The sequence below is a fragment of the Halichoeres trimaculatus genome, unplaced genomic scaffold, assembly GCF_033239565.1.
Source record: "Halichoeres trimaculatus isolate MK-OKI-2021-1 unplaced genomic scaffold, fHalTri1.1 fHalTri1_scaffold_14, whole genome shotgun sequence".
Classification (NCBI taxonomy): domain Eukaryota; kingdom Metazoa; phylum Chordata; class Actinopteri; order Labriformes; family Labridae; genus Halichoeres; species Halichoeres trimaculatus.
In genome coordinates, this window is record NW_027437192.1 from 21,442,837 (window position 1) to 21,467,873 (window position 25,037).

Here is a 25,037-nt window from a genome sequence, read left to right on the forward strand (position 1 = left end):
GCCCACAAGATTGAACAAACGAGTGGTGTGGCGGTACTAATGTCGTCAAACATACCCCTCAAAGCCATATTGTGTGACCACGGGCGAGCCGGGCCTGCAGTTGGACTTTGAGTTGTGGATCAGGGAGGGCATGGCTCCACACTAGCTGGAGAAGATGGATGCCGTCATGTGAATTGGAGTACGTGTCAGTACCACATTGCGCGAGGGCCCTCTGAGCGGCACAGTGCCTTTCAAAGTCAACGTTTTCAAAATTAAATGTGTCCAATATGCAATTGAACAATATAGTGCAACATCATTTAAGAAGTGCCCCACCCCCTTTTCCTCCTCGTGTGTCATCAGTACAGCGCACTTGACACAGCCGTGCGCACAAGCCCCCGCAATATCAGCGTCTCCCTGTGATGGGCGTGCGTGAGCGCACTGCCGCTTTACTATTCCTCAACTGACCAATGAGAGTCAAGCCTTTGCAGAGAAAGGCACACGAATGTGATTCTAGTAAAGATACACTGGGTTCTCACGGAATCCCTTTACGCACATAGCTCGCCAGGTTTTTTCCCAACACCAATCCACTCTTCCCCCTTTTCTCCACTCCCCTCTGCTGTCCCCACCCCAGAATCCCGTGCAATTTTCCCCAATCCCAAACACTTAATTGAGCAATTGGGATTCCTCACGTGTGGGCTGATTTGTAGTTTGAACACGTGGCTCATTCAAAAAAGCCGGAATAGCGGAGGATTTTTTTTTTTGCTCCCCCTTCTTCTTCTTCTTCTTCTTATTCTAGGCTCTAGACTTAGAGGCGGGCGCCAGCCTTACCGTGTGTGACATTCTCTGTCTCTTTGCCAAGGGGTTTGGAGGAAGACACAAAGTAGTTTCTCCTCCTTTTCACCCAGCCCGCCATCGTTTGGAGACACCAGATTAATAATTGAGCATTTATTTATTGCGCGATAGAGACAGAGGGGCGAGGGAGAGCGAACGCACTGTGAGGCTGCCAGTTTAAATCTATCTGTGGCTTGAACGACCGGGAAGCACGCCACAGCCACTCCGTAGTAGTAAAGGCGATTTAGGCTACTCCAAACACTGCACGTCCGAGAGTGCAAATAGCTATCTTTCCCTCAGCGTAAAGATTGTCCCTTTTCGGCGCACAACATGAATAAGCTATACATTGGCAACGTGAGCGCCGAGGCGAGCGAGGAGGACTTCGAAACTATCTTTGAGCAGTGGAAGATTCCGCACAGTGGTCCATTTCTTGTCAAAACTGGCTATGCGTTTGTGGATTGCCCTGACGAGAAGTCTGCAATGATGGCCATCGATATTATTTCAGGTGGGTACAAAAAGTGGCATTTGGAAAGACACACGAACTGCTGCAATTGTGTGGAGATTGCCGTTACTTGTGCCCTGTAGGATGGGGGTGTATCCCAGCGTTTCTTTCTCTCACACAACCTTTACTTGGCCTTTTGACACCGTGGGCTCAGACAAATTGCTGCCCCGGGTTTGAGTTAAATTGTGCTCTTGCAATTTCACCTGAGTGTTTCTTGATAAAACGGTCGAGTAAACACAGTCATAAGGATGAGAATAGTAAAGCTTTCCCACTGCAGGTTGTATTCCGTTTAGTGCTGTGGGGCGACTATGCAGCGGGCTGTGAATGCCGTGAACTGAACCTTTTTTGTGGGCTTTATCACACAGCCCACTTTGGCACAACAGGAGCAGAGGCTGCAGAGTGTTGCTTGCTTTTCTCGCTTTAGTTTGAACTTACTCTCTTGTCCAGGTTTCAAACTACAGGCCTTCTGCTGTGGCCACAACTCGCTACATTGTGAAGCCATTTCGCCCATGCTGACACACCAGGTGGTTTAATTGTGCTGGTCAAATGTAGGCCAACTAACAGAGCCTTACGACCATTTGCTTTTTGTTTTATTCACTACGTGTCGTGGTTTGTTGTTATACAGAAGCAAGGCCTGTTCACAAAGATAACGTAACAATTCAGCCCAACTGTAGTATTTTTACGTATGAGGCTAAAACCTAGCTTGTTTGTGTCCTCGGTCTGTTAGTTGCTCGCACACTTCAAGAAATGTGTGTTGCTCACATCACATCACACAAAATATCTAGGGCTACCATGTGTAGGCAAATTTAGGTTCAAAACATAAAACGAGGAGGGAAATTTAAGCTTAAACACACTCCCACAGAGGCAGAAAGTACGCCAGTTTAATGGGTTACTTAAATTAACATCTGTATTTTTTAAATTCTTCTTTTAGGTAAAGTTGAACTTCATGGGAAAGTTCTCGAAGTGGAGATCTCGGTCCCTAAACGTCAAAGGTAGGTTGAGTTAAATTTTACAGTGCCTAGTTCAACTCGTGGGGGCTTCAGGTTAATATTATATTAAATTATTTTTTCTCAAGTAGTATTCGGCCTCAGTATCTCGTTGTTGGACACTAATAAAGCAGTGGTGTGAGAGTTTTTCTTATAGTTATACACAGTGTATTTCCCTGAATGCTCTGGGGTCAAATAAAGGGGCGTATGGTTGTGTACTCCCTCCTCTCGCCATGACTCTGGGTTGCTCCTAAAACCGCCGTACACATGGCTGTATCTTGTCGCCCATCCCCTTGTTTTTCATGTATGCGTGTTTTTACGTTACCTCAAACCCAAAGGCGATAACTAACGGGCTGAGTGTGCTTGCTGAAGTGTGTGCAGAGTATTGCAGGCGTAAAGGCCTTGTGGAGTCGTCCATTTGAGAAGGATCTGCCCGTCATTCTCCCTGCCTGCCCTACGCTTCCGCCCTCCTGCACATTGTGCTGCTGTTGTATGAGATGGACTCCCAAACGCGACAGGAATGGGAGGTTTGGGGCCCAAGTCACGGAAAACCTGAACTCCCAAGTTACCCCGTAAACACACCGGGCTGTGAAGCTCCTCTGTGTGATTAAGTGTAGCAAAACTATGTGTTTTAAGTGTCGTAACGTAACATGCGAGCAAGGCGTACATGTCAGGGTCTTTTTTGGTATTATGGCGTATATTTTAGACGTGACGCAATCCGCTCAATGCAAGTATCTGTCGTAAAGTAAAACAAAATGGCTCTCGCTTTGTAATTGGAGTAAGAATTTCTTTGTGGCATCAAACGTATGGCTTTTCCTCAAGTTGGGCTTTTTAAATAATTACCTGATCAACTTGTACTAATAACTTGCATATTGACTGTCGAGGTGAAATTTGTGGGTTTGGAATTATATTGCGTTTAACAGTGGTTTTGGGAAGTGCTGAGATGACCTGTGTGAGGTAAAGCAGGAAATTTATAACATCTTAGCGTGATTTCTTCCTGAAGGTCACACAAGCTTCCCATGCTCGCTTTTTGGCTGTTTGTGCAATTTGTAGTTTGGATAAATCACCCTGATGAGCTACGTGAGGAATTTTGCGTCAAATCTTGACGCCCTTCCTCCATGTCTTACTGCTCACGAAAATCTGGTGACGTTGCTGTGTGTTAGTGAAGCCTGCTGTGTGGCTATGGCAGCACCAGAGTCGAGTTTCAGCCACACTTCAAAAAAGTAAAACGTGCCCTCCCTGCACAACATGGAACATAGCAGTGGTGAATGAGAACAGTATTCTGAGTAGCCTATATGCTAAACACACACATACACACGCACACACACTTGCATGCACACACACACACTGGTACACAGGGGCCCCTCTTTGCATTCCAACCTGCAAATATCAACTGGTGCCTGGGCCAATCACTGTGGCTTAACCTTTGAACCCCCCAGGAAGGGGAAGTGCTGTAGCAGACAGAGATCATGGTGGGGCGGCTGCTGTATTAGGACTCATCAAGATGGAGTTGCTTTGGATGAGGTGCTTTTGTGTTTGGTGTTTTGCTTTGGCAAAAAAAAAAAAAAAAAAAAGCTACATCTTAACGTGCTTTCCATCTGAATTAGACTTGGTGGTGGCCCAAAGCCCATGAAAATTATCTCCAGTGTATTAGCAAAACAGCTGCTAAATTTTGTGGCAACTCCTGAAAATGAAAGGTTTGAATTTACAGCAAGGCATAGCAAAATCTTTTGATTTAACACATCTGCTCCATTGACACAATTATTTTCATAGTTGTTAAATCACTGAGCCATATTATGGCCATGTGCATTTTACAAAGCTTGGCTTCTGTTGTATGCTTCACTTATTTTTTTTTTTAATCTGTCATTCAAAGATCCTAATATCTGCTACTCTTTTTAAACTAAAGAAAAGTTGTTAAAATTAAAAATACAATAACACGTTTTTTAAAAAATTAGAAAAAAATCCATTTCCTTATTTTTGATTACTTAAAAAAAGTTATTATTAATAAACCAAAGAAACAAAAGAAACCTCAAAATATTTTTTGGCTAAATCTTAGCAGATTTCATTTTTCCCCTCAATTTTGAGTCTCTCTATTTATATTTTTTAAATTATTGTGAGATTTTCTCAGGCACAAGTACAGAACGGACTCGGACTGGACTTGTTGTCTCTTCTCGTTTGGTAAAATAAACAATGTGAATGTAGCTTGCCCTTCTCACATGAACATACTCCCTTAGTCACATGTACGGATAGAGGGAAAAAAAGCATGGCTATAGGAGGGGTGGCCTCAAGCAAGTGTGTGTGTGTGTGTGTGTGTGTGTGTGTGTGTGCGCGTGTGTGTGTGTATACACACACGTTAGCAGTATGGAAACGGATGTTTAACATGTGTATACTACTTTGATTTCACTTTATGCATATATAGCACAGCAGTTGATTTCAGTTGGTTTTAAAATGCAGGGTTTTTTAATTTTTTTAAAATTGAAGCAGATATTTTTAATCTGAGGCGGCGGTGTAGATCTTTCTGCGGCTGGTTTGAAGAAGTGGCTCCTTTGCTCATATTTCAAGAATTCTAGGTCATGGGGTCACTGTGGGGCCCCACCTGAAAAAACCTGGGATTTGGGACGAAGACTTGGGGTGACATGGAAATTATGAATGTGGCCCCTTGTTTAACTCGGGCTGAAGGCACAGGTTCCTTAGCTCTCCCTCCTACTAGGCTCAAATCAGTGTCATGGAGTTTTTTAGCCTGCTCTTATGTACATATTTAATTTCTGTGAGGTGGTGAGAAAGAAACACGTGTCATCTTTCAGAAGTTGAGTCATTTCAATTTGTTGACATTCAGCTCATTGGAATTCTCTGAAGAGAATTCAACCAATCCACCCAAACTTGTTGAACGTAGCTCATTGGTTGCATTTAAGGCCTGTGAGAGTGCAGCAGAAACCAGACTGTGTGGAGGTCAGTCATTCAGAACCTCTGCAGGCTGAATAGTCAATGGCTGTGCCTGGATGGGCGTTGAGCACAGATTTGAAGTGTCCCACACCGTCCCTGCTGCTGCTAATGTAGAGCACAAAGCAAAGGTTGAAGGGGAATGGAGTTGGATTCAGGTGTGGTTTAGTCTTGTGCTTATCTTGTGAGTTCCCCATAAGTGAGTGTGTGTGTGTACACTCATTCGTGTCCACACACACTCTCCTGTTCTCATGGCAGGGGCCCATAGGTCTGAGCTGAGCGGCGGAGACGGGGTGAAACGTGTAGAATATTTGGTCCATTTTTAAAAGTAAATAAGGAGCTGGGTCTCCTCCTGGCCATCACATGACGAGCCAACCCCAGTCACTCCTGGCCCTCCCCTCCTTCCCTCCCCCTCCCACTTTTAACCCCCGCTCTACATGTTCCTGTCAGTGGACTTGTCCGTGTCCATGGTAACAGGGCCCCACCCCCACAGGGCAGAGAGGGCCCTTGTTACCCTTGCCTGAAACAGGGCTAGCAGGGCTAGCTCCCCCCACCCCCCCACCCCACATACACACCACACCCCTCTCGCACTGCCACCCCCTTCCCCAAATCAAAGGCTGGGACTGGGGAATGTATACCACCCCCAACCCCCACCTCGCCCCACACCCTGGCTGACTTCTTCTGTGTGTGGAGCTATAGGTTAATCCGACTGGAAGTGCTCGGTGCATTTGCACATTTCGCATGGCGTTCCCACCGCAATGCAGAGCATACAGAATGTGAGGGGAGGAGGTGGGGGGCAGGATCAGCCTGGAATGGCACAGTGGGCCGGAAAGGGCTGGAATTCCTCTTGGAAGTTATTTGGGAATTTTCTTTACAATTTGCCCGTGTAGAATAAAGTAGTTCCTTAGTGTCTCAAATGAATTACGTCGTGGAGCTCCTCTTGGCTTGATTGTGGTCGCCCCGGCTAAGCCGAGAAATCAACTCCTGCAACAAACCTTCTTCTACATGTTCCGTGTTTGATGATCTGCCTTTGTGTGATTTTTTTAATCACCTCTTCCACACACACTTTTTTGTTACATTTGAGTTCATGTTGTAAATAGTTTATAATGCTGCACATTGTAAGGTGTTATCTTCTACACAGCAGATTACAAAACAACCATTACAAGTGGAGCAAGTAGATGAGCTGCATTTTTAGACATCATTTAACAGCTCAGTGAAGCCTGAGGGAAAGAACAAGAGACGTGTGGAGTGTTAGCTGTGTAAGTTTTTACACAGAAAACACACATTTGTGTCCTCAAACTATGGACCCTAAATGTGCAGCGTAAATATCAAGCGTGTGCAGGGCTGTGTGCAGGGCTGTGTGTAAGGCTGGCGTGGAAATGGGCTGGGGTCAGAGTTTGTGATTTCACATCGTGTGTGTTTACGCTTGAGTTCTCTCTTGGCCATATGTACATTGTGTTCCTTTAGGTTCGTGCGTGTGTGTCAGCGAGCAGGGGGACTTTGGAGTGGCCTGCACCCTTCTCACATTTTTATACAACATCCACATGCAGGCGGACACTTGTGAAACTCTGTGACTCATTGATCCAAAAGTTCCATTGTCTGCCTGACCTCCGCACACAGCCTCTATACTCATACGCATTCATAACATGCTGCTGTACACAAACTTAGTAAATGGGGAACCTTCAAGCTAAAAAGGATGAATTGGGGATGTTTGTCCTGCTTGTTTCTAGCACAGCAGTGCCATTGTGGCTGCTGGTCTCCACTTGCTTCTGCTGTGCGCACACACTCTACAAACAAGCATGCAGTTTTGGTTCTTATGTAGTCTGGTTCTGCTACTGGAGATTCCTGTTAGCTTCTCTTTTTTTGCACCTGCACATTCCTGCTCCCCTCCTGTCACCAATTTTTGATTCAGCAGCTGAACGCTCTTGATTAAGTGTCTTATTGGTTGAACCTTGCAGCGGTTGAATCCTCGTGATGCAGTGCTACGGGGCACATCCTTGACTCAAAGCATGGAGACGAAACATTCTGATACAGCACGTCTTGCCCTTTTTCAGTCTTGAGCCCCCCCTCCTCAAACTATCCTCTTAGAACTCCATTTTTAGCCCTGTTTTCTTCTTGTTCTTGTTCTTGTAGCCCCGTATGACACACATGGTGATTTGGGATAAAGGGCGTGGTGCGTTTTAGCTTAATTTTAATTTTGAGCACCCTCAAGTCAATTTAAGCCACCCAGTGGTAATTCTAAATCACCCTTTTGCCTGTTTTTTTCTCCATCACATCCTTCCCGTGCATTACCCAGGGTGCTTCAGTACACCTGCTGGGCTGGGAATGGAATTAAAGCAGAAGTCATATCTGCAGCTTCTCCACCCTGGTCTGTTTCACTGGAAAGGCGGATAAAAGAAAGACTTGTTGTTGTTTTTTTCATCCTTTAATAAGACACCTTTGCAGTCATTGGTATCATTGTGTCTTTGGTATTGTCAGCTACTAACTCTTCTCTCCTTCTCTTCTCTCCATCTACCTCCATCTATTCCTTTTCTCCCCCTCCTCCCTTGTCCATCCCCCACCTCCTCCTCCCTTGTTCTCCCTCCAGGAGCTGTAAGCTGCAGATCAGGAACATCCCGCCTCACATGCAGTGGGAGGTGAGTGCTAACAGGCCTCTGAGTGTTTCCAGGGCGGGGCACCATTGGGCAGCCAAACCGGGCTCTGGATTAGTGGCCAGCGGAGTCACCTTTGCTTCGTTTTTGAGTTTGATGATGAATGTGGCAATGGCGGCAGATGAGGCAGGTGTAACACACCAACCAGTGGGTGGAACTGTGACTGGTGGACCAGAACTGATTACAAACACAGGTTGAAATGTGATGATGAAGATTGTGTTATTTAAAATCTAACCCTAAAGCTTGTTGTGGAAACCAGGATGAGTGGGAAAGTTTCCTCATGTGTGGACGTGTCATTTCACTTCAGACCCTTCTTATGAATGTTTTAGGACGATGCAGTCGGCAGCATTTAGTCTCACAGATTCTGGAGGAAAGGAAGATGCTATAGATGTGTTTGCATTGATGAAATAAAATAACCAGACCTCTAATTTTAATAATTTTGTGTTGACTTAAAATTAGCTGGTAAATATCCTCATGAGCAGGCATCTCCTTATGGAGGCAGCCATCTTGCTGGTGAAGCAGGAACTAGTTAAAGAAGCATTTCTGTGTGTGGTGGGTGGCTTTGTGAGATGCACCGGTTTGAATATGAAAGACTGGGTGTTGTCGGTTTCAAATAGGAGTTGATAGTAAAAACTTGGTGCATGAGGATCCTTCTGGGCTTTTGTCCCTGAGGGCCACCGTCCCTTCGCCAATGGGAGAGGTGAGGAGAGGAGTGTTTCAGTCCAGAATCAGACCTCTTGATCTGTGAATATTTCTGCACACTGCACCTTTGAAGAGTCACGTGATCCCTGAACATCTCTTTACGTAGCTGTGTGTGTGTTTGCTACCATGAAGTCTGTTTTTTAACCATAGAAACCCTCGCTGTTGAGTTGATTTGAATTGATTCTTGAGTTGCGCAGGGTCTGATGTGGGGAAAAGTGATGTGATTGTTCTGTCAGGGTGTCTTTGAACACAGATCCCCACAAGCTCCAAGCATGGGCGCCTTTTTCTACAGTGTGTTTTTTTGCTTAAAATTTCAGTTTAAATGAAACTAAAACAAACGAGTGGTAAGGTGTTGTGAGACATTCATGAAATAAGAAGTTGGGAATGGCCCCATGGTCAACCAGAGTGTATGCGGTTAAATGAGATTAAATGACATCATTTTGCTTTTTATCTAAACCAGTTATTGAATCTAGTGTAGTGCTCCTTGGTGCTGAACAGTGAGTGTGATTATCATGTTCTTTATAGGTGAATTAAAGGTGCTGACATGCCAATGTCTGTCAAAAATAGTCAATTAAGACACATATTTTACTGAGATTTATAAAAACTTTTACAGAAAACAAAGACAAGTCAGACAGAAAAACAAACTAATCAAAACAGGGTTAACATTGCAGGACATTATGCTACGTTGCATCACTAGCGCAGTATTTGTTAAAACAGACATTTAAAGAGCGGTGAGCAGTGAAATCGGTTACTGTCTGGGAACTGTCCAATCAGGCAAGAAAATCAATAAAATGCAGCCAAATGCTGAAAAAAAAAGTTAAACTGTCCATCCTGCCATACTGGATTTTCTCCATGTGCAGTACAGAGGGCACAGTGTCAGAGTCCTAGAGATCTAATATCACTTTCTTAGCCATCACCATCCCAGACTTTGATTACTTGGAGAAGGAATTTATCCAGATTATGCCATCACATGGTCCAACTTTAAACAGACATGCAAATTTCTGGATCAAATGTATGACGTGGCCATGAAAGAGAAGCTAAGTCAAATGATTAAAGAGTTAAAATAATGTGTCAAACAGGCAGTGTCTCAAATACAAGATTTTTTTATTTGGTTTTATATCAAAATTGAACATTCATAAATATCAACACACTCTTTAATTCATAGCTATATACTCCTGACACCAATTGCAGAACTAACATCATTAACTATCAACAATCCTGAGATACAGGAAAATGAACCTAGAAGAAAACCACCATTCTTATTTTTTTATTTTGTATATATATTTTTTAACATTTTACATAAAGACAGGCTGGAGCTAGAAAATCCACTGATGAACTTCCTTAAAACTTATTAAATCATGGTTATACACAACTTTAACACCAAAGGGTAATTTTAAATTGCTTGAATAAGAAAAAATCTTTGACTATTTAAAAGTATTTTTTTTTTAATGGGCGCTTGGAAAAAAAAAAATTAACCCCAAAAGCTTTCCCTCGGCCTGTTCTTTAGAAAAGCATTTGAACTGATAAGTCACTTGTTGCAATGCATAAGATAAACTCATATGAGCTCAGTGTGTGGTGGAGGGTTTGCGTAGAGGATTTAAACTGGGTTCACGCTGCAAAACTGACGCTCAAGGTCAGTGTTAAAGTCAAATTCAATCTTGTTTTTTTTGTTTCTTTCCAGAAAGGGTTAAAGGGCAAAAAGAAGTCAGGTAAAAATGAAAAATATCAATAAAACTGGTGAACTGTAATGTGGTCAGATTTCAAGGCCACTGCCTGATTAGAGAAAAAAAATGAGTGTTGAGCAACAGTCGTGTGCACTTGTGTGTGTGTGTGTGGGTGCGTCAGTGTGTGTGTGTGTGTGTGTGTGTGTGTGTGTGTGTGTTCTATGCATGTGTTTTTTTCCCCTCTGTGATAAGAGTTCAATTTTACTCCTTTTGTAGTCAGACTCAGCTAAACATGCTCCTGATTTTCTGATCTGCAGAGCCCCTCTAATTTTCTTCGTGCTTTTTTAAATTTCACTGAACCTTTTTTTCAGAAATGATTTGTGTCAGCCTTCACATCCCACTGTTCACCTCCATGTGGGATCTTATGTGCCATAAACGCAGCTTTACGTGACCTTTTTTTTCCTCTTCTGCAGAGGTTTGGCTTACCGTGTGTGTGTGCGTGCACTTGTAGTGTCTCAGTTGAATTTTCTGCTCCATAAAGAGCATTGAGGCCAAATGGGAATTTTCTTCTTGAATTACAAACAATTGTTTGGTATTGTCTTGAACTGTAAGTCTTCAGATTTCATCAGGATTCCCTCATTGGTGATCAAATGGCTACGGACAGGCTCTGTGTTTTGTAATGGTGGGCTCGTTTTGCCTACGCATGTCCCTCAACAGCAGCTCTAGATCCACCCATGTTTGTAGCATGAAGCGAGCGAACGCGTTGCCTTTTCAGAAAGGTGACATGGAGGTTTCTGTCCCTCAGGAGGTGGGGAGGGGGTTGGAGGAATGCGAGAACAGAAAAGACTCTTTTGATGCAAAGGCCTTGTATGTATCTTATCAGGTAGATGAGACAATGGGTCAGAGTGTGTGAAGCCCTGCAGCGAGAGAATACTGGCGAGAGTAGTGGTGTGTTCACAAGCTGTAGTGGGTGGGTGGGCCTGGACTGTTTCCCCTTCCCCTCCATGTGCGCCGATTCACAGAATGTGTAGCATGAACTCGCACCCCTCCCCCAGCCCCTGCTTCCTGCTGGAATGTACCCCACCCTTTCCTGAATGGCCTGGATTCCCATTGGCCACGCTGGGTAAATGGACAGGCAGAGAATCCAGCAAGCAGCCGGCGACTCTAAGCTTGAGGAAACTCATAACTGTGCCGGAGCAGCCAATGATGGGGAGGAGATGGCGGGGAGGCGGGAGATTGCTAGCTTGCTCGGTTGGTGGGTTGGTGGAGTGGGGGGGAGGCAGGGACGCTGTCCTGTTGGTCAGAAAGTGGGGTTGAGCTCTTGGGGGTGTGGCCTTGCGCTGGACTGATCATGGTCGGATGTCTTAGCTTAGCTTAGAACCCTCGCTCCCCCTCTCGCTCACAGTTGATCACATCTATGAATTGAAATCCTCTGCTCTCTGGATTTGGGCAGTTGTCCAGTGTTGTGTGGACGTTTTCTTTTTTAAGAGAATTTTCCACTTTAAAACACACTAATTTGCTCTTTTTATTTAATGCTTGTAAGTCAGCAGGTTTTGTTTCTCTTCATGTGTTAAAAATGCTAAGATGCAAAAGAAAAGAGCTGTAGTTGTTTCCCTGATTGACTGAAATCTCATCTTTCAATGAAAAGCACTCTGATATTTATGACATATTATATTTTATTGCTTTGAGATGATTATTAAACCATCAGTTTATGGGTAAATTTTAAAAATAGATTTCTAAAAAGCTTTATAAACCACCACAGCACCCAGAGCACCTTGCACAATCCCATAGGAGGGAGTCGTAATTTGAGGTAGAAAGGCTTTTACAAGAAGGCAGCAAATTTCTCCACGTAACTCAACATTGAACTCTGGGGTTCAGAATTAATGGACTGTGTCCTGGCAGTGAGCGGAGCTGGTTCCCACAGATGAGCCTCTGCTCACTAACAGGTTCTGGTCAGAGTCCTCCATAATCATGCTTTTATTTCTTCTTTTCTCCCAGGTTTTGGATGGGATGCTTGCTCAGTATGGTGCAGTAGAGAGCTGTGAACAAGGTAGATCAAATCCCCAGTATGTTGAAAATTTTGTTTGTTAATGTCGCTCCTTCACGTCACCACAACACTTTGATATAGCATTAGATTTTATTTTTTTGCAACATTTTTCAATCTGTAAAATGTAGTTTCTGTGTTTTTATAAACAGGATTAACTTTTCCAAAGTAATGAATCATTATTTAAATGTTTACTTTTGCAAAAGTAGCTCATGGTTGTAAATTGTGTCACTGTCACTGAATGTGTGTGAATTGACTGTGCTGTGTGATCTCCCGCAGTAAACACTGACACAGAGACTGCAGTCGTCAATGTTCGATATGCAACCAAGGACCAGGCCAGGCTGTGAGTACACACACACACACACACACACACATACACACACACACACACACACACACACACACACATATACACACACACTTTGCACATCAGCGTATTCACACTATGTACGCCCGCTCATCTTTCTTCATGTCTTTGACGTGGATCTGCTGTACTTTGTCACTTTACCCAGCATCCTCTACTGGAAATTGCACAAACTTCCTCTCTCCAGTGCTCTTACAATGCACCTGATTTCCTCCTCCCAAAAACCAGTCCAGTTTAATTTGACATGCAATGATGATGGGGAGGAGGGGGAATCTGTGTGTGTGTGCGTGCGCGTATTTGTTGGAGAGGGAGGGGGTTAAATTAGCCATCTGGTGCCCCCTGGTGTAGATGAATCTTACTGCAGTGTTCTCTCTGCATGCGTGGTTGTAGTGCTCTCCAGGCATGATTGATTGTTTCAGTGCAAATCTAAATCCTGGTGCTGACGGAGCAGACATGTATCAAGTGTGGTGGAGGCTCTTGAGGGTGGAGTGAATTTCTGTTTAGCTCATGACAAGTGATCTTTAAACCTCTGCCTCTCCTGTTTGTTGGGCTTGAACCCCCCCAGACTTCATTGTGGCCATCATTATGGGCAGTGACTGTATGAATCTGGACAGTGCCCTCTTCATTTTGTGTTAATGTCCCTGCTCTTTGGATATTCCCACAGATAAGAAGATTAGACAGAAGTCAAACCAAAGATGTGCCATGTTGTTTTATTACCACGACATCATTCCTTCTTCTCTTCCTTTATCATCCTTTCAGAGGCATTCAGGGGTTTTTAAAAGATGTCGTCTCTCTGTTCTCCTCAGGGCACTGGAGAAGCTGAATGGATCTATGATGGAGAACTATGCCTTGAAAGTATCTTATATCCCAGATGAGACAGCAGTCCAAGAGGGTCCTTCAGCAGGAGGCAGAAGAGGCTTTAACCCTCGTGGAACCCCTCGTTCTGGATCTCCAGGTCTGGGTGCAAGGCCTAAAGTGCAGTCAGACATCCCGCTGCGCATGCTGGTTCCCACGCAATTTGTGGGGGCAATTATCGGCAAGGAGGGCGCCACTATCCGCAACATCACCAAACAGACCCACTCAAAGTAAGCAAGCAGAAGTCAGAATGATACTGAACACTGCTGTGTTTTTTGTCTACTGTTGACTCCTTTCCCGTCCTCCTGTTTAAGATAACCATTGTCTTAAATTATAAAGCAGCAGCTTGAAAACAGTCTTGCATGTTTAAATTCAGGAGTGTTGGAAAGCTTGTGAAAAACATATTCCAAGAATGACCTCTCCAAAGAGACTTTTTGTTGATACCAAGAAAAATATCTCAGTAGAAAGATTAACAGTCCTTCAGATATGTTTGCCAAAGACTGTAAAACTTTAACAAGCGTTGTTTTCTGAACTCATATGTATGGCCTGTATCATGCAAACTAATTCAATTAGAGTGATACAATTTGAACTCATCAGTCATTTTTATGACTTTGAAGGAAATCACCTGACATTTGAGATTCTCCCCTCAGTGTCCTTCCTTCAGGGTTGGACTGTGTCTTTTAATCCCTATGGATTCCTCCCTCCACAGACCCTGAAATTCACAGTTATTGAACCATTCTTGGAAAATAGAACAATCCAGAAACAGATTTTGAGCCGTATGTGAGGCATAATGCGTGGTGAGCCCGTTATACCAAATAGCATGGTGACAGGGTGAGACAAGACCCTGATTGGTCATGCTGCTAAAAACTAGTCCCTCAGATTTGGTTGCTTTATGGTGCTTCATGTTCAAAGCAAAACTTGAATGTTTTTTTTGTTGCTCAGCAGATGCAAAAAATAACAGCAGCACCTGTCCCAAGTCCCCTTTTCTATTGACACTTTCCAGTCCTGTAACACTGCTCATGCTGTACCTTGTTGCTGTTGGTGTCTGTTTTTATCTGTGTGATCAATGTCTCATTTACTTGGGTCTTTTTGTACTGAAACATTTTCTGCTGTTCAACCAATGAATGGAGAGATGAATGTCATGATGTCAACAGGAAGAGGTGGATTGATTTGTGCCTCCTCCCTGCTTAGAATTGATAGCTGCTTTTGCCAATCAGAGCCAAGTATTTAACAGTGCTGGGTGATAGATATGAAAGCCAAGAGTAGTTCTTAATGAAGTACATCTATGGAAACATCTTCACAAAGGTGACAGTAGATCGGCTTCAGTGTTGTGTGTTTAAGTAAAGATTTGAACCACACCACAGTTCTTTCATCAGACATACCACTGTCAAACATCCATTTAAACACAGACGATATGGGGTTCCCCTAGGCTCAGTCTTTAGGCTTCTTATGTTTACAAGCCTGCTCCCAAGCACTGTAATTCATTTTTTTCCCATAATTATTCAGATGAAAATAAGATATTTCATCAATAACATGTGCCCTTACCCGCACTTAATATTGGTATTGCTGCTTTCAAACAGACGTGAAACTTAAAAATAGCTGTTTTCTGAGGAAAAATGAGAATGTCATTTCCCACAGTTTCAGGCCTTGGTTGCTGCAGTCGAAGAACTGATACTTATTCATACAGCGGGCCTTTGACTGCTGGTCAAAGGTCCTTGGTCTTTCCTCTGGTTGAGACGCAGCTTCTAACAGCAGAGCTCTGAATCGGCTGCCCCTGTCTAATCAACTTGATCTCATCACTCCATCACTCTTTGCAGTGGCTTCAACAAGACTTAAAAAGTCCTCTTAGTTTATAAAGCACTGAATGGTATCAGGCAAATTCCACCCTGAGGAGTTCAAAACGTCCCTTCAGGTGAAACTGTCTGAAGACAGTAAGTTGACTGTAACAGAACATAAAGAGCAGTGGTCGTTATATCTGAGCCCCGTCCTGTCAGACTTGGTTCATTTAAACAGGGCTCGATGAAATGCTCTGAAAAGAACTTCAGTGAAATTCAGGAGAAAAACTCAGTGTGGTTAAATATTAAATTACCTCAAACTACAGAAAATGTTTTTGTGTGTACTCGGCTTTTCAAATGTCTTTTCTTTTTTTTTTACATGTTAATTCGTTGTATCAGCCTTTTCTTTGTTTTATTGATTGTTCTGTCTTAATGCCAGATGTCTTTTGGAAGAAATTGGGAAACCACTTTGAATTGCCTTGTGGCTAAAAGGTGCCATTAACCTGCTTTTCCTTTTCTCCAGGATTGACATCCATAGGAAAGAGAACGCAGGTGCAGCAGAGAAACCGATCACAATTCACTCCACCCCTGAGGGCTGCTCGAGCGCTTGTGCAGCCATCATGGAGATCATGCAGAAGGAGGCCATCGACACTAAGTTGTAAGTTTGAGCCTTAAAATATCTGAAGGAAAAGACTGTCCTTTGCTCTATCATCAGTTAGCTACTACATCAAATCTAGGATAAACCACAGATGGATGTTTGTTGAAAAAAGAACCCTGGATTTAATTAGAGATCATGTTAATTGTTTAATTTATGGACATGTTCCTTTCTGTTCCTGACATATTAATGTTTAACACTTCACAAATTCAAACAATAATTTCAAGTTGTGTGTGTAAACGGCACCAAATGCATGCTGTGAATCCTACTGTCTGACTTGAAAAGAGGAGTTCATAAAGAGGAATGTAAACGACTTGAAAATGACGTGTGAAAAGAAAAGGCACCAAACAATAGAAGACAGGGTTTTAGTCACTCTTGAGCGTTTGACTAACCATCATTTCTGTCTTGTTCAGTACTGAGGAGATCCCACTGAAGATACTTGCACACAACAACTTTGTAGGAAGATTAATTGGAAAAGAAGGACGCAACCTGAAGAAAATCGAGCAGGATACGGGCTGCAAGATCACAATCTCATCGTAAGACTTCTTTCATTGACACGGCTCTGTTCAGAGTCCCTGCAGCTCATTAATAAAAGCGCTGCCTGGCACTCAATGCATATTTAATGTGGTTGTATTTGCTTGTCAGAATTTATACACTGACAACTGTTCTCAAGTATCACTCTTTTTTTTTTTTTAATTCCTCATTGTGCCGTGTAGCCTACAGGATTTGACTCTGTACAACCCAGAGCGGACCATCATAGTGAAGGGCACCATGGATGCGTGTGCAAGGGCCGAGGAGGAAGTGATGAAGAAGATCAGGGAGTCGTACGACAGTGACTTGGCTGCTTTGAATGTAAGCATGATCCACAAAACATAAAGCTGTTACATGATTGTGAACTAACCTGGTTCTGAGATTTAGGCAATTTGCTACTTAGATGATAACTCTAACATTGTGTTGAAAACCAGAAAGCAGGAGCAGGAAGGTAATCAGATAATGCAGATATGCACAACAGTAGTCTAGGAGCTTTGAAATCCTAAACTGTTGTGACAGTGGGAAAAACCTGAGAATCAGGGGCTACTCAGAAATATGTGTGTTTAACCAGATTGTTTTTTGAATTACACTTGCATCATGTCAGATGACTGAAATACACAGAAATACACCAGTCAACCATATGACTGACTGTACAATCCAGTTCAAAAGGACTGTCACAAATAATACATTTTCAAAAAGGGATAATTGTGCTTTCTATTTATCACAGTAGTTTTCAAACACCATTTTATTAAAGCTCTATCCTGATACAGAGTGATGTGTATGAGCTCTCAAGTTTTATTGACTATGGACACTACAGTAAGAGAACTCTAGTTTTTGAGCTTTGGTCGCTTGTGGTCACAGATTCACTCGTTGTGAGTCTGCTTTTAAACGGTGGCATAATGTATGTCAGGCCCTGGATCAAGCAGACATTTAGTAATTGATTTTCTGTTGTTGTTTTTCTTTTCTCTGCAGCTCCAGTCAAACCTTATTCCAGGCTTGAATCTAAACAATCTGGGTATTTACCCCAGCGGAGGACCAGGCATGGGTCCCTCTATGCCCAGCGTCCCTCCTCCTGGAGCCCAGTCATATGGAGTAAGTGCCCGTCACACACAGTGCTTCATTATTCCCTGTACACAACCAATGCAGAACCAGGAGTGGCGTTTTTCATAACAACCTTTTATTCTGAAAATCCTGGGTCAGGCTTGAAAACAAAAGCAGATTTTTAGTCCTTAGCGACTCAGTTTGATGTTTCTATTTCCCTTTAGTGCAGTCCTTATGGGGGTGAAGGGCCATTTTGGGCTTCTATGCTGTCGGCGGGCAGCCCGCCCCCTGCTGTAAGTCACCCGTCCCAAAGTGCTTTGCACGGCTTGTGGCTGCTCGCTGCGGGATTAGGGGGCAGGGTTTGCTACATGAAAGTTGTTTCTCTAGCTGCCCCTTCATCTGTGACCTTTCAGGACCTAATCTGTGTGCAGTTCCCAATCCGGTGCATGGAAAGACAAAAGACCTGTGGGGCAACAATGGTTTTGTTTTTAGATCAGCTTCACCAGATGTTTCGCAGTAACGCTTGTGCCAAATATGTCACATTAGCATTTTTTATCAAGGTGAATGTTTTTCTAACGGCGAGTAATACATCCTCAGAGCTGGAGGGCCTTCTCCAGATTCAGACGCTGCCAAAGCAAGTTGTTAGTGTGTCCTCGGCTGACTCATTGATTGGATTATTGGGCCCCATCCAAAACCAACACTGCTACTTGTTGTTCCTCTTTGACTATGCAACAATCTCCCTGTCTGAGCTCAAGTCAATCACACACTCTAAAAACTAGTGAAGTGTGTGCACCAAGATGTGCGTTTGATTTACTGCTGGACAGGTATGTCTCCTCTAACCTGCCGATTTCAGTGAAGGCATGAACTCTAACACAGCTTCCAGATCTGTACCGCCTTAGCTAGATCCGTCGTCTGCATTTCCCCCTCAGTGGCTGGAGTTTCACAAGCTGTGTTTTATGATCCCCGGATCACAAGAGTTAGAGTAACATCCTTATGTTTTTTTTTCCCTTCTTTCCCCAAGCAGGGACCTCCGGAGTCGGAGACAGTTTACCTCTTCGTTCCTTCTCCATCAGTGGGAGCCATCATTGGGAAACAGGGTCAACACATCAAGCAGCTGTCACACTTTGCTGGAGCCTCCATCAAAGTGAGTGACGGACAGGAGGCGAATTTCTGCATCTCAGTGATAACATTTCCCCGACTGTCTACCTGAGTTAATTTGACTGATAGTAATTGGAAGCATAAACGAGGTTTTGCTGCTGTTGTTTTTAATGCTTGCCGTCTTCCGTCCGTCAGATTGCCCCTGCAGAAGGAATGGATGCCAAACAGAGGAAGGTCATCATCGTTGGACCGCCGGAGGCTCAGTTTAAGGTGTTGTACCTCATTACAGCCATATAAACGCGTAAAGACATTGTTTGTAGAAATAAAAAACTGAGCCACATAGTAAAACTTGATTGTTGCAGCTGTTAAGCAGCTCGTATTTTGAGTTTTATTGGTGTGTTTGTGACTCATTACAGCCGGCAGAGAAATGTCTCTCTGTGGCCTCTTTGTAGGAGAAAATAATCCCTCTTTCCCTCAGTGCAGCGTGAGTAATCTGTACTTGTCCTGCCATAGGCTCAGTGTCGCCTCTTTGGCAAGCTAAAGGAGGAGAATTTCTTCGGACCCAAGGAGGAAGTGAAGCTGGAGGCGCACATCAAGGTTCCCTCCTTCGCTGCCGGACGAGTCATTGGGAAAGGAGGAAAAACGGTAAACACGGACATGATTTCTCAATCAGTGCACGAGCGAACACAAACCAGAAGATTAACTTTAGCATGGTTCTCTTTGTTTCAAATCATGACGATAAGTATGATAAGGAGCTCTAAACTGTTCTTTTTTTTGCTGCAGGTGAACGAGCTGCAGAACCTGACCTGTGCAGAGGTGGTGGTACCCAGGGACCAGACGCCCGATGAGAACGACCAGGTTATAGTGAAGATCAGCGGCCACTTCTTTGCATGTCAGGTGGGTTTTATGAAGAAGGTCATTAAAGCAGAGCCTCAGGTAGACACAGGGTCTGATCATCCAAAACCACATGAACAACATTTAAAATGATGCTGAGCCTCTTCTCTCAAATCAGTATTTATCACTCAATCCAAACAAATGAAACTCACCTTTATTTTGGTGCTGAATCCAAATTTAAAGGGATAGTTCAGTTTTTTTGAAGTGGGGTTGTATGAGCTCTATGTGACCACTAAGGACATTAGATACAGTAGAAAGTTGTCTCCTCTCCCTCAGTAAGACACAAACTGTAATCGATGGTGACGAGGAAATAGACGCTAACAGGGAGAGATGGTACCAAATTCAAAGGCTATTTTCTCTGCCTACAAGAACTAAAATCAAAAAGTAATACCACAGTTTAAGAGTACGATACATAAAATATTTTTCAAGTGCATTAAGTCTTCGGAAATATAAACATTTAGAGGGACCTAACTAACTCATGTGTTCTTACGCGCAGCGCTAGTGCGCTCCGTCCCCCCTCCTTCTTTCAGCTGTAGGGAATGTAAACAAGCTATGTTTCGGGTGCCGGTTTTAGCCTCGTGTAAGTTTGATCAAGTATCGTAATTCTTTTGTTTGTACTCCAAGGATTGTGAGGCAGCGTAGGAAATTCAAAATGAGTGACTGTGACAGCGACGATGAAGTTTCAGTCACTTTGGAACCAAAAGGATACCTGTATGAACCGGAGTAGCTACACAGAGCTGTTACAGATAGCGACTGAAAGGAATACAGAGGAGACATCCGCGGACACTGGACATCGAAATACTGAGTGTTACTGCTGCCACGACTGTTGTTGTTGTTGTTGTTGTTGTTACAGGACACTCCAGAATTCAGAAGAGCAGGGAAATCTGTGTGATGAGTTATACAGACGGCTTTAGAGCCAGCGGTGTCCTCTAACTCAGACAAATCCTGAAGAGTGTCTGTAACCAAGTTCCACTCGTGGCAGCAGTAACACTTAGCATCCGTGGGCATTGAGTCACAGCTCAGACATTTACACCACGGAGTATTTCCAACTCTGTCTTGATGTCCAGTGTCTGCAGATGTTTCCTCTGTATTCCTTTCAGTCGCTATCTGTAGCAGCTCTGTGTAGCTACTGTGGTTCATGCTGGTATCCTTATGGTTCCAAAGTGAATGAAACTTCATCGTCGCTGTCATAGTCACTCATTTTGAATTTCCTAAGCTGCCTCACAATCCTTAGAGTACAAACAAAAGAATTACGATACTTGATCAAACTTACACAAGGCTAAAACCGGCGCCCGAAGCGTAGCTTGTTTACATTCCCTACAGCTGAAAGGAGGAGGGGGGACGGAGCGCACTAGCGCTGCACGTAAGAACACATGAGTTAGTTAGGTCCCTCTAAATGTTTATATATCCAAAGACTTAATGCACTTAAAAAATATTTTATGTATCGTACTCTTACACTGTGGTATTACTTTTTGGTTTTAGTTCTTGTAGGCAGAGAAAATAGCCTTTGAATTTGGTACGGTCTGTCCCTGTTAGCGTCTATTTCCTCGTCACCATCGATTTAAGTCTGTGTCTTACTGAGGGAGAGGAGACAACTTTCTACTGTATCTAATGTCCTTAGTGGTCACATAGAGCTCATACAACCCCACTTCAAAAAAACTGAACTATCCCTTTAAAGCTGTGTACCAGGAGTTTGAGTTGATACATATACAGACCCTGAAAAGTATTCAAAAGCTGAAAGTCCTGAAACAGTTTTCAATAGACAATTCTTAAACTTGACAGTTAAGGAGCTGTTATTAAGCCATCTTTTGAAAAGTTTCCAAACTTACAGAAGTGTGGTTCAGCAAATTTCTGTCTTTTTATTTAAACATCAGAGTGAGACAAGGAAATAGATATGAATCCAACAATCATTTTGTTTTAAATATTTTCTGCTAAAAAAATGTCCAGCTGTTTCTGCAGGATTTCATAAAAGTACATTTAGCTCCCCAAAGTTTGCGCCTCTGTGTTTTGCATTGGTTAATATTTCTTAAAGAAACAACAGGATGCTGTCATTGACCAATCAGGAACAGGAATTCAGCACAGCTGTTCAGTCAAGTGAATCATGATGAAGCACTCTCAGATGGAGAGAGGTCTCCTCAGTCTGAGACTTTTTCTCTTCTGTGTTCCAGCTGGCCCAGAGAAAGATTCAGGAGATCCTGGCTCAGGTGAGGAGGCAGCAGCAGCTCAAGCCTGCCCCCGGAGCCCAACCTCCAGTGCCCCGCAGGAAGTAAAGATCCAGCAGACCTGGAGGAACGGTGACTGGATCTGCCAGAAGACTAGTCAGATGGACTGATGCAGCAGGGTCCAGGGGGAGACGGAGGCGACAAGGGGTCGTTGCACACATCTCAGGGGTCAAAGGTTACCAGAAGCTAACCAAACATCCGGCCCATTTTGTCTTACTTGGAGAACTTTCAAGTGTGGCTAATACGAGACCCTACGCCTCTGAACCTCCACCCCACCTCACCTCTCTGCATCTCTGTGAGAATGTACTTCTGAGGGCTACCAACGTCACCCGCCCTCACGCGTACACACCCTCGACCGCTCTCCTCCCCCTTCCCCCCACGGGTGTGTTAAATTTATTTTTTGTCCTATTTTTACACTAGAAACACAAAGAAGAAATAAGGATCCCCCTCCTATCACCTCCTCGGTGTGGTACTTCAAACCCGACAAGATGTTTGGTTGACTTCAGATTTAGTTGAAACTTTGTTTTAGAGTTTAATTGGTTGATGAAGCTTTCTCATGAGTTTTTTCTGTGGAAAGGAAAAGGCATTGCTATTGAGGTCCTGTTTGGACCAACAGAGAGGTTTATTTTGGGGGAGGGTTGGCTCAGATTGGGTGGGCCATGTTTAGGGGAAAGATTCTTGTTTCAGGACAGGACCCCTGAAAGGGTGGATTATATTGGGCGTCCTGCCCTTGTAATGATAGTGGCATTTTATAAATTTGGATGCATTTTATAGATAGACCTATATACATAGATGAATATATATTTAGAGGTGAGGGCAGCGCCACGACTGACACTTAGGGAAACGGTGCCGAACTGCTGCTGCCCAGGAAAACCAATTTAATATGCATTTTACTTAACTACCTCAGGATCTAGTACCTCAGAAGAGAAAAGAAAATGATTATATATATATGAAAAAAATGTTCCTTTCTTTTTTATTTTGCTTTTGTGGTATTTTGTATACTTTATAAAGCTGATAGTCTTTGAACATTTTTATTTTTTTAAGAAAATTTAAAATTTGGTCAGCTGCCAACTGACCTTGCCTTCAACTCTGGTGCTTTAGGCGGCATTGTTCATGTGTATGTGTGACTTAAGATGACCCTGTACATAAAGTCTGTTTGTACATAGCAGCCCCGAAGCACGAGTTGGCGCCCCCTCAGCTGGCGGCTGACAGGAGTATTGAGAGAAAATCGCCTCAGTTTTTCCCCTGAGGGTCCACCATCTTCTGAATAGAAAAACTACAAAACAACTAAGACATGCAAATAATGCCAACCGTACATAACTGCAGCAATGCCATTTAGTTTTGGGATTGACATTCTTATTGGTAATGGTACTTTAATTTGTCAGAAATAGATCCTTTTCGCCTTCCTATGAGGGCTGTGGTCAGGGCAGTATGGACTGTAACGGTCCTTCAGAGCGTCTGTTTTTCTGTCTGTTCTGTTCTCAAACCATCTGTCACCTTCTTTCGCGATGGTTTCCAACAAGGTCCCAGCCCGACTAGGTTTTATTTTCATCGAGCAAGCTTTGTCAGCTCGGAGTGGCCCTTGTAGCCAGGCCATCAGAGTCAATGTTAACGTCGTTCACTGCATGGTGAGGGTAGGGGGAGTCACACTGATAGACGCATAAGTGTTGTTTTGTTTTTTGTTTTTTTTTGCGCTATAGGAAAAATGATTTAAACATTCTCTGTAACCCACAAATGTAACTCTTAGTTCAAACAGGGAAAATGAGCCAGAGAAGGCCCACACATACTGGCTGAACTCTCACTGGGGTTAAGAAAAGAGGAAAGGAATCCAAAACTTAATAAATATACGATTTATTTCATTTTGTCTCTTCATGCCGAATGTAAATATGTTGATTGTGGTAAAAGTGCTCGAGTGTATCCATGCTTCCACAGTAGAACGCCGTCTACCTCAGCTGAGGGGGTGGGGGGTTGTTGTGGCACTAGGCACCCACCCCACCCTGCCCCCACTGAGCGCCAGCGCGCACTGATACCTCAGCCCCACCCCCAACCCCACCCCACCCCAACACGTCTTTCTACATGGGCGCGCCATCCCGACACCACGCTTAACTGAGGGGCACAAGTGATACTTAAAATTATCCCGGACACCTCCTGGTTTCCCGCCTCCTTCCTGCCAAACTGCCCCCCCCCTTCTCCCTTCTCTCCCTTCCTCCGCAGTTTGTTTTGATCTACCTCTTTAGACATGTATTTGAAGTAGAGGCATTCTTCTATTTGTTAGGATTTAGCCCTTCCCCTCCACTCCTAAAAGCCCCCGTGCTTCCCCAGGTATCCCACATTTGAATGAAAATGAAACTGAAATCCTGTACTATTTAGAATTGAGAGAAAATTGAAAAGTGATCAAAAGTATTTTCTTTTGCCAGTGTTTATATATACTCTTTTTGGCTTAATTGAAATCCTCAAACGATGGTTCTTTCTTTCTGCTTTCTAATTTTTTGGTGGTGTGGCTTACATGTATTTGAACTTTTGCTTGGGTTTTTTGTGGAAAAAAAGGTCAAATCACGTGTTTGATTTTGCATTCAATAGTTAAATGAGAAAATATCTTTTCTTTAAAAAAAAAGGGCCTGTCTCCTTTTTTTGTTTCTGATTTGTAAGACTTCAAAATAGATAACAAGTCCTGTCTTTTTTCCCTTTTTGTCTTCCACTGATGCTACACTCACTTGCTGATTTGGTAGCTGTTTTTCTTCTGTTAGCATTTCTTGGCTGTGTAACGTGAAACATCCTCTTGGTATGAGACAGATTTGAGGGACTGGGTCTCTGAGTTTTTTGGTAAAGTGATCTAACTTCAGCATGATATTCCCTCCTCCCCCTCTCTGCAACCATGCTTGTGCCCCATCACCTCCCCTTCACACACAGCTCCACTTGTCAAATGCCTCTGAATAAAAAAAATAATCAAACTTGGTTGTCTTGGACTGTTTTTGGTTTATGTGGGTGTATTACAGATCCATAGAGACGGTGTTTTCATTTTTCATCCGCGACCAAATGCCTTCGAGGTGAATTCTTAAGAATTAAAACTGAAAATCACTCCACAGATTTTAGTTTCTAACATTTTCAACAAGATGACTGACAAGTAATGTATCGTCCCCTTTTTGCAAGCCAGATTTCTGATAAATATTTGCACAAACTTGACATGCTCTTTCAGCATCTTGGCTACAACATTGGTCAAAAAAGAAGGACAACACACTTGAAAATCGAGGTGTTTGTTGGCATACTACTACAATATATCTCAAAAACAGAGGTAGATGTGTG

General features: G+C 43.4%; 1 protein-coding gene across 3 annotated transcripts; it reads left to right on the top strand.

Annotated features, from left to right (window-relative positions):
- The first annotated feature begins 497 nt into the window (after nt 1-497).
- igf2bp3 (insulin-like growth factor 2 mRNA binding protein 3) lies at nt 498-24,661 on the top strand. 3 transcript variants are annotated; one of them, XM_074686937.1, is made up of 16 exons: nt 498-1,315; nt 2,244-2,304; nt 7,826-7,874; nt 12,254-12,305; nt 12,579-12,642; nt 13,470-13,748; nt 15,817-15,951; nt 16,362-16,484; nt 16,665-16,800; nt 17,452-17,571; nt 17,745-17,813; nt 18,545-18,664; nt 18,814-18,888; nt 19,132-19,263; nt 19,402-19,515; nt 21,681-24,661. In XM_074686937.1, the coding sequence occupies exons 1-16, from the start codon at nt 1,141-1,143 to the stop codon at nt 21,780-21,782; spliced, it is 1,806 nt and encodes a 601-aa protein (XP_074543038.1). In that variant the 5' UTR covers nt 498-1,140; the 3' UTR covers nt 21,783-24,661. The 3 variants fall into 3 exon arrangements, with proteins under 3 accessions (XP_074543038.1, XP_074543039.1, XP_074543040.1); XM_074686938.1 differs by lacking the exon at nt 17,745-17,813 and having other exon boundaries at nt 499-1,315; nt 18,542-18,664; XM_074686939.1 differs by lacking the exon at nt 17,745-17,813 and having other exon boundaries at nt 499-1,315.
- The last annotated feature ends 376 nt before the right edge of the window (nt 24,662-25,037 follow it).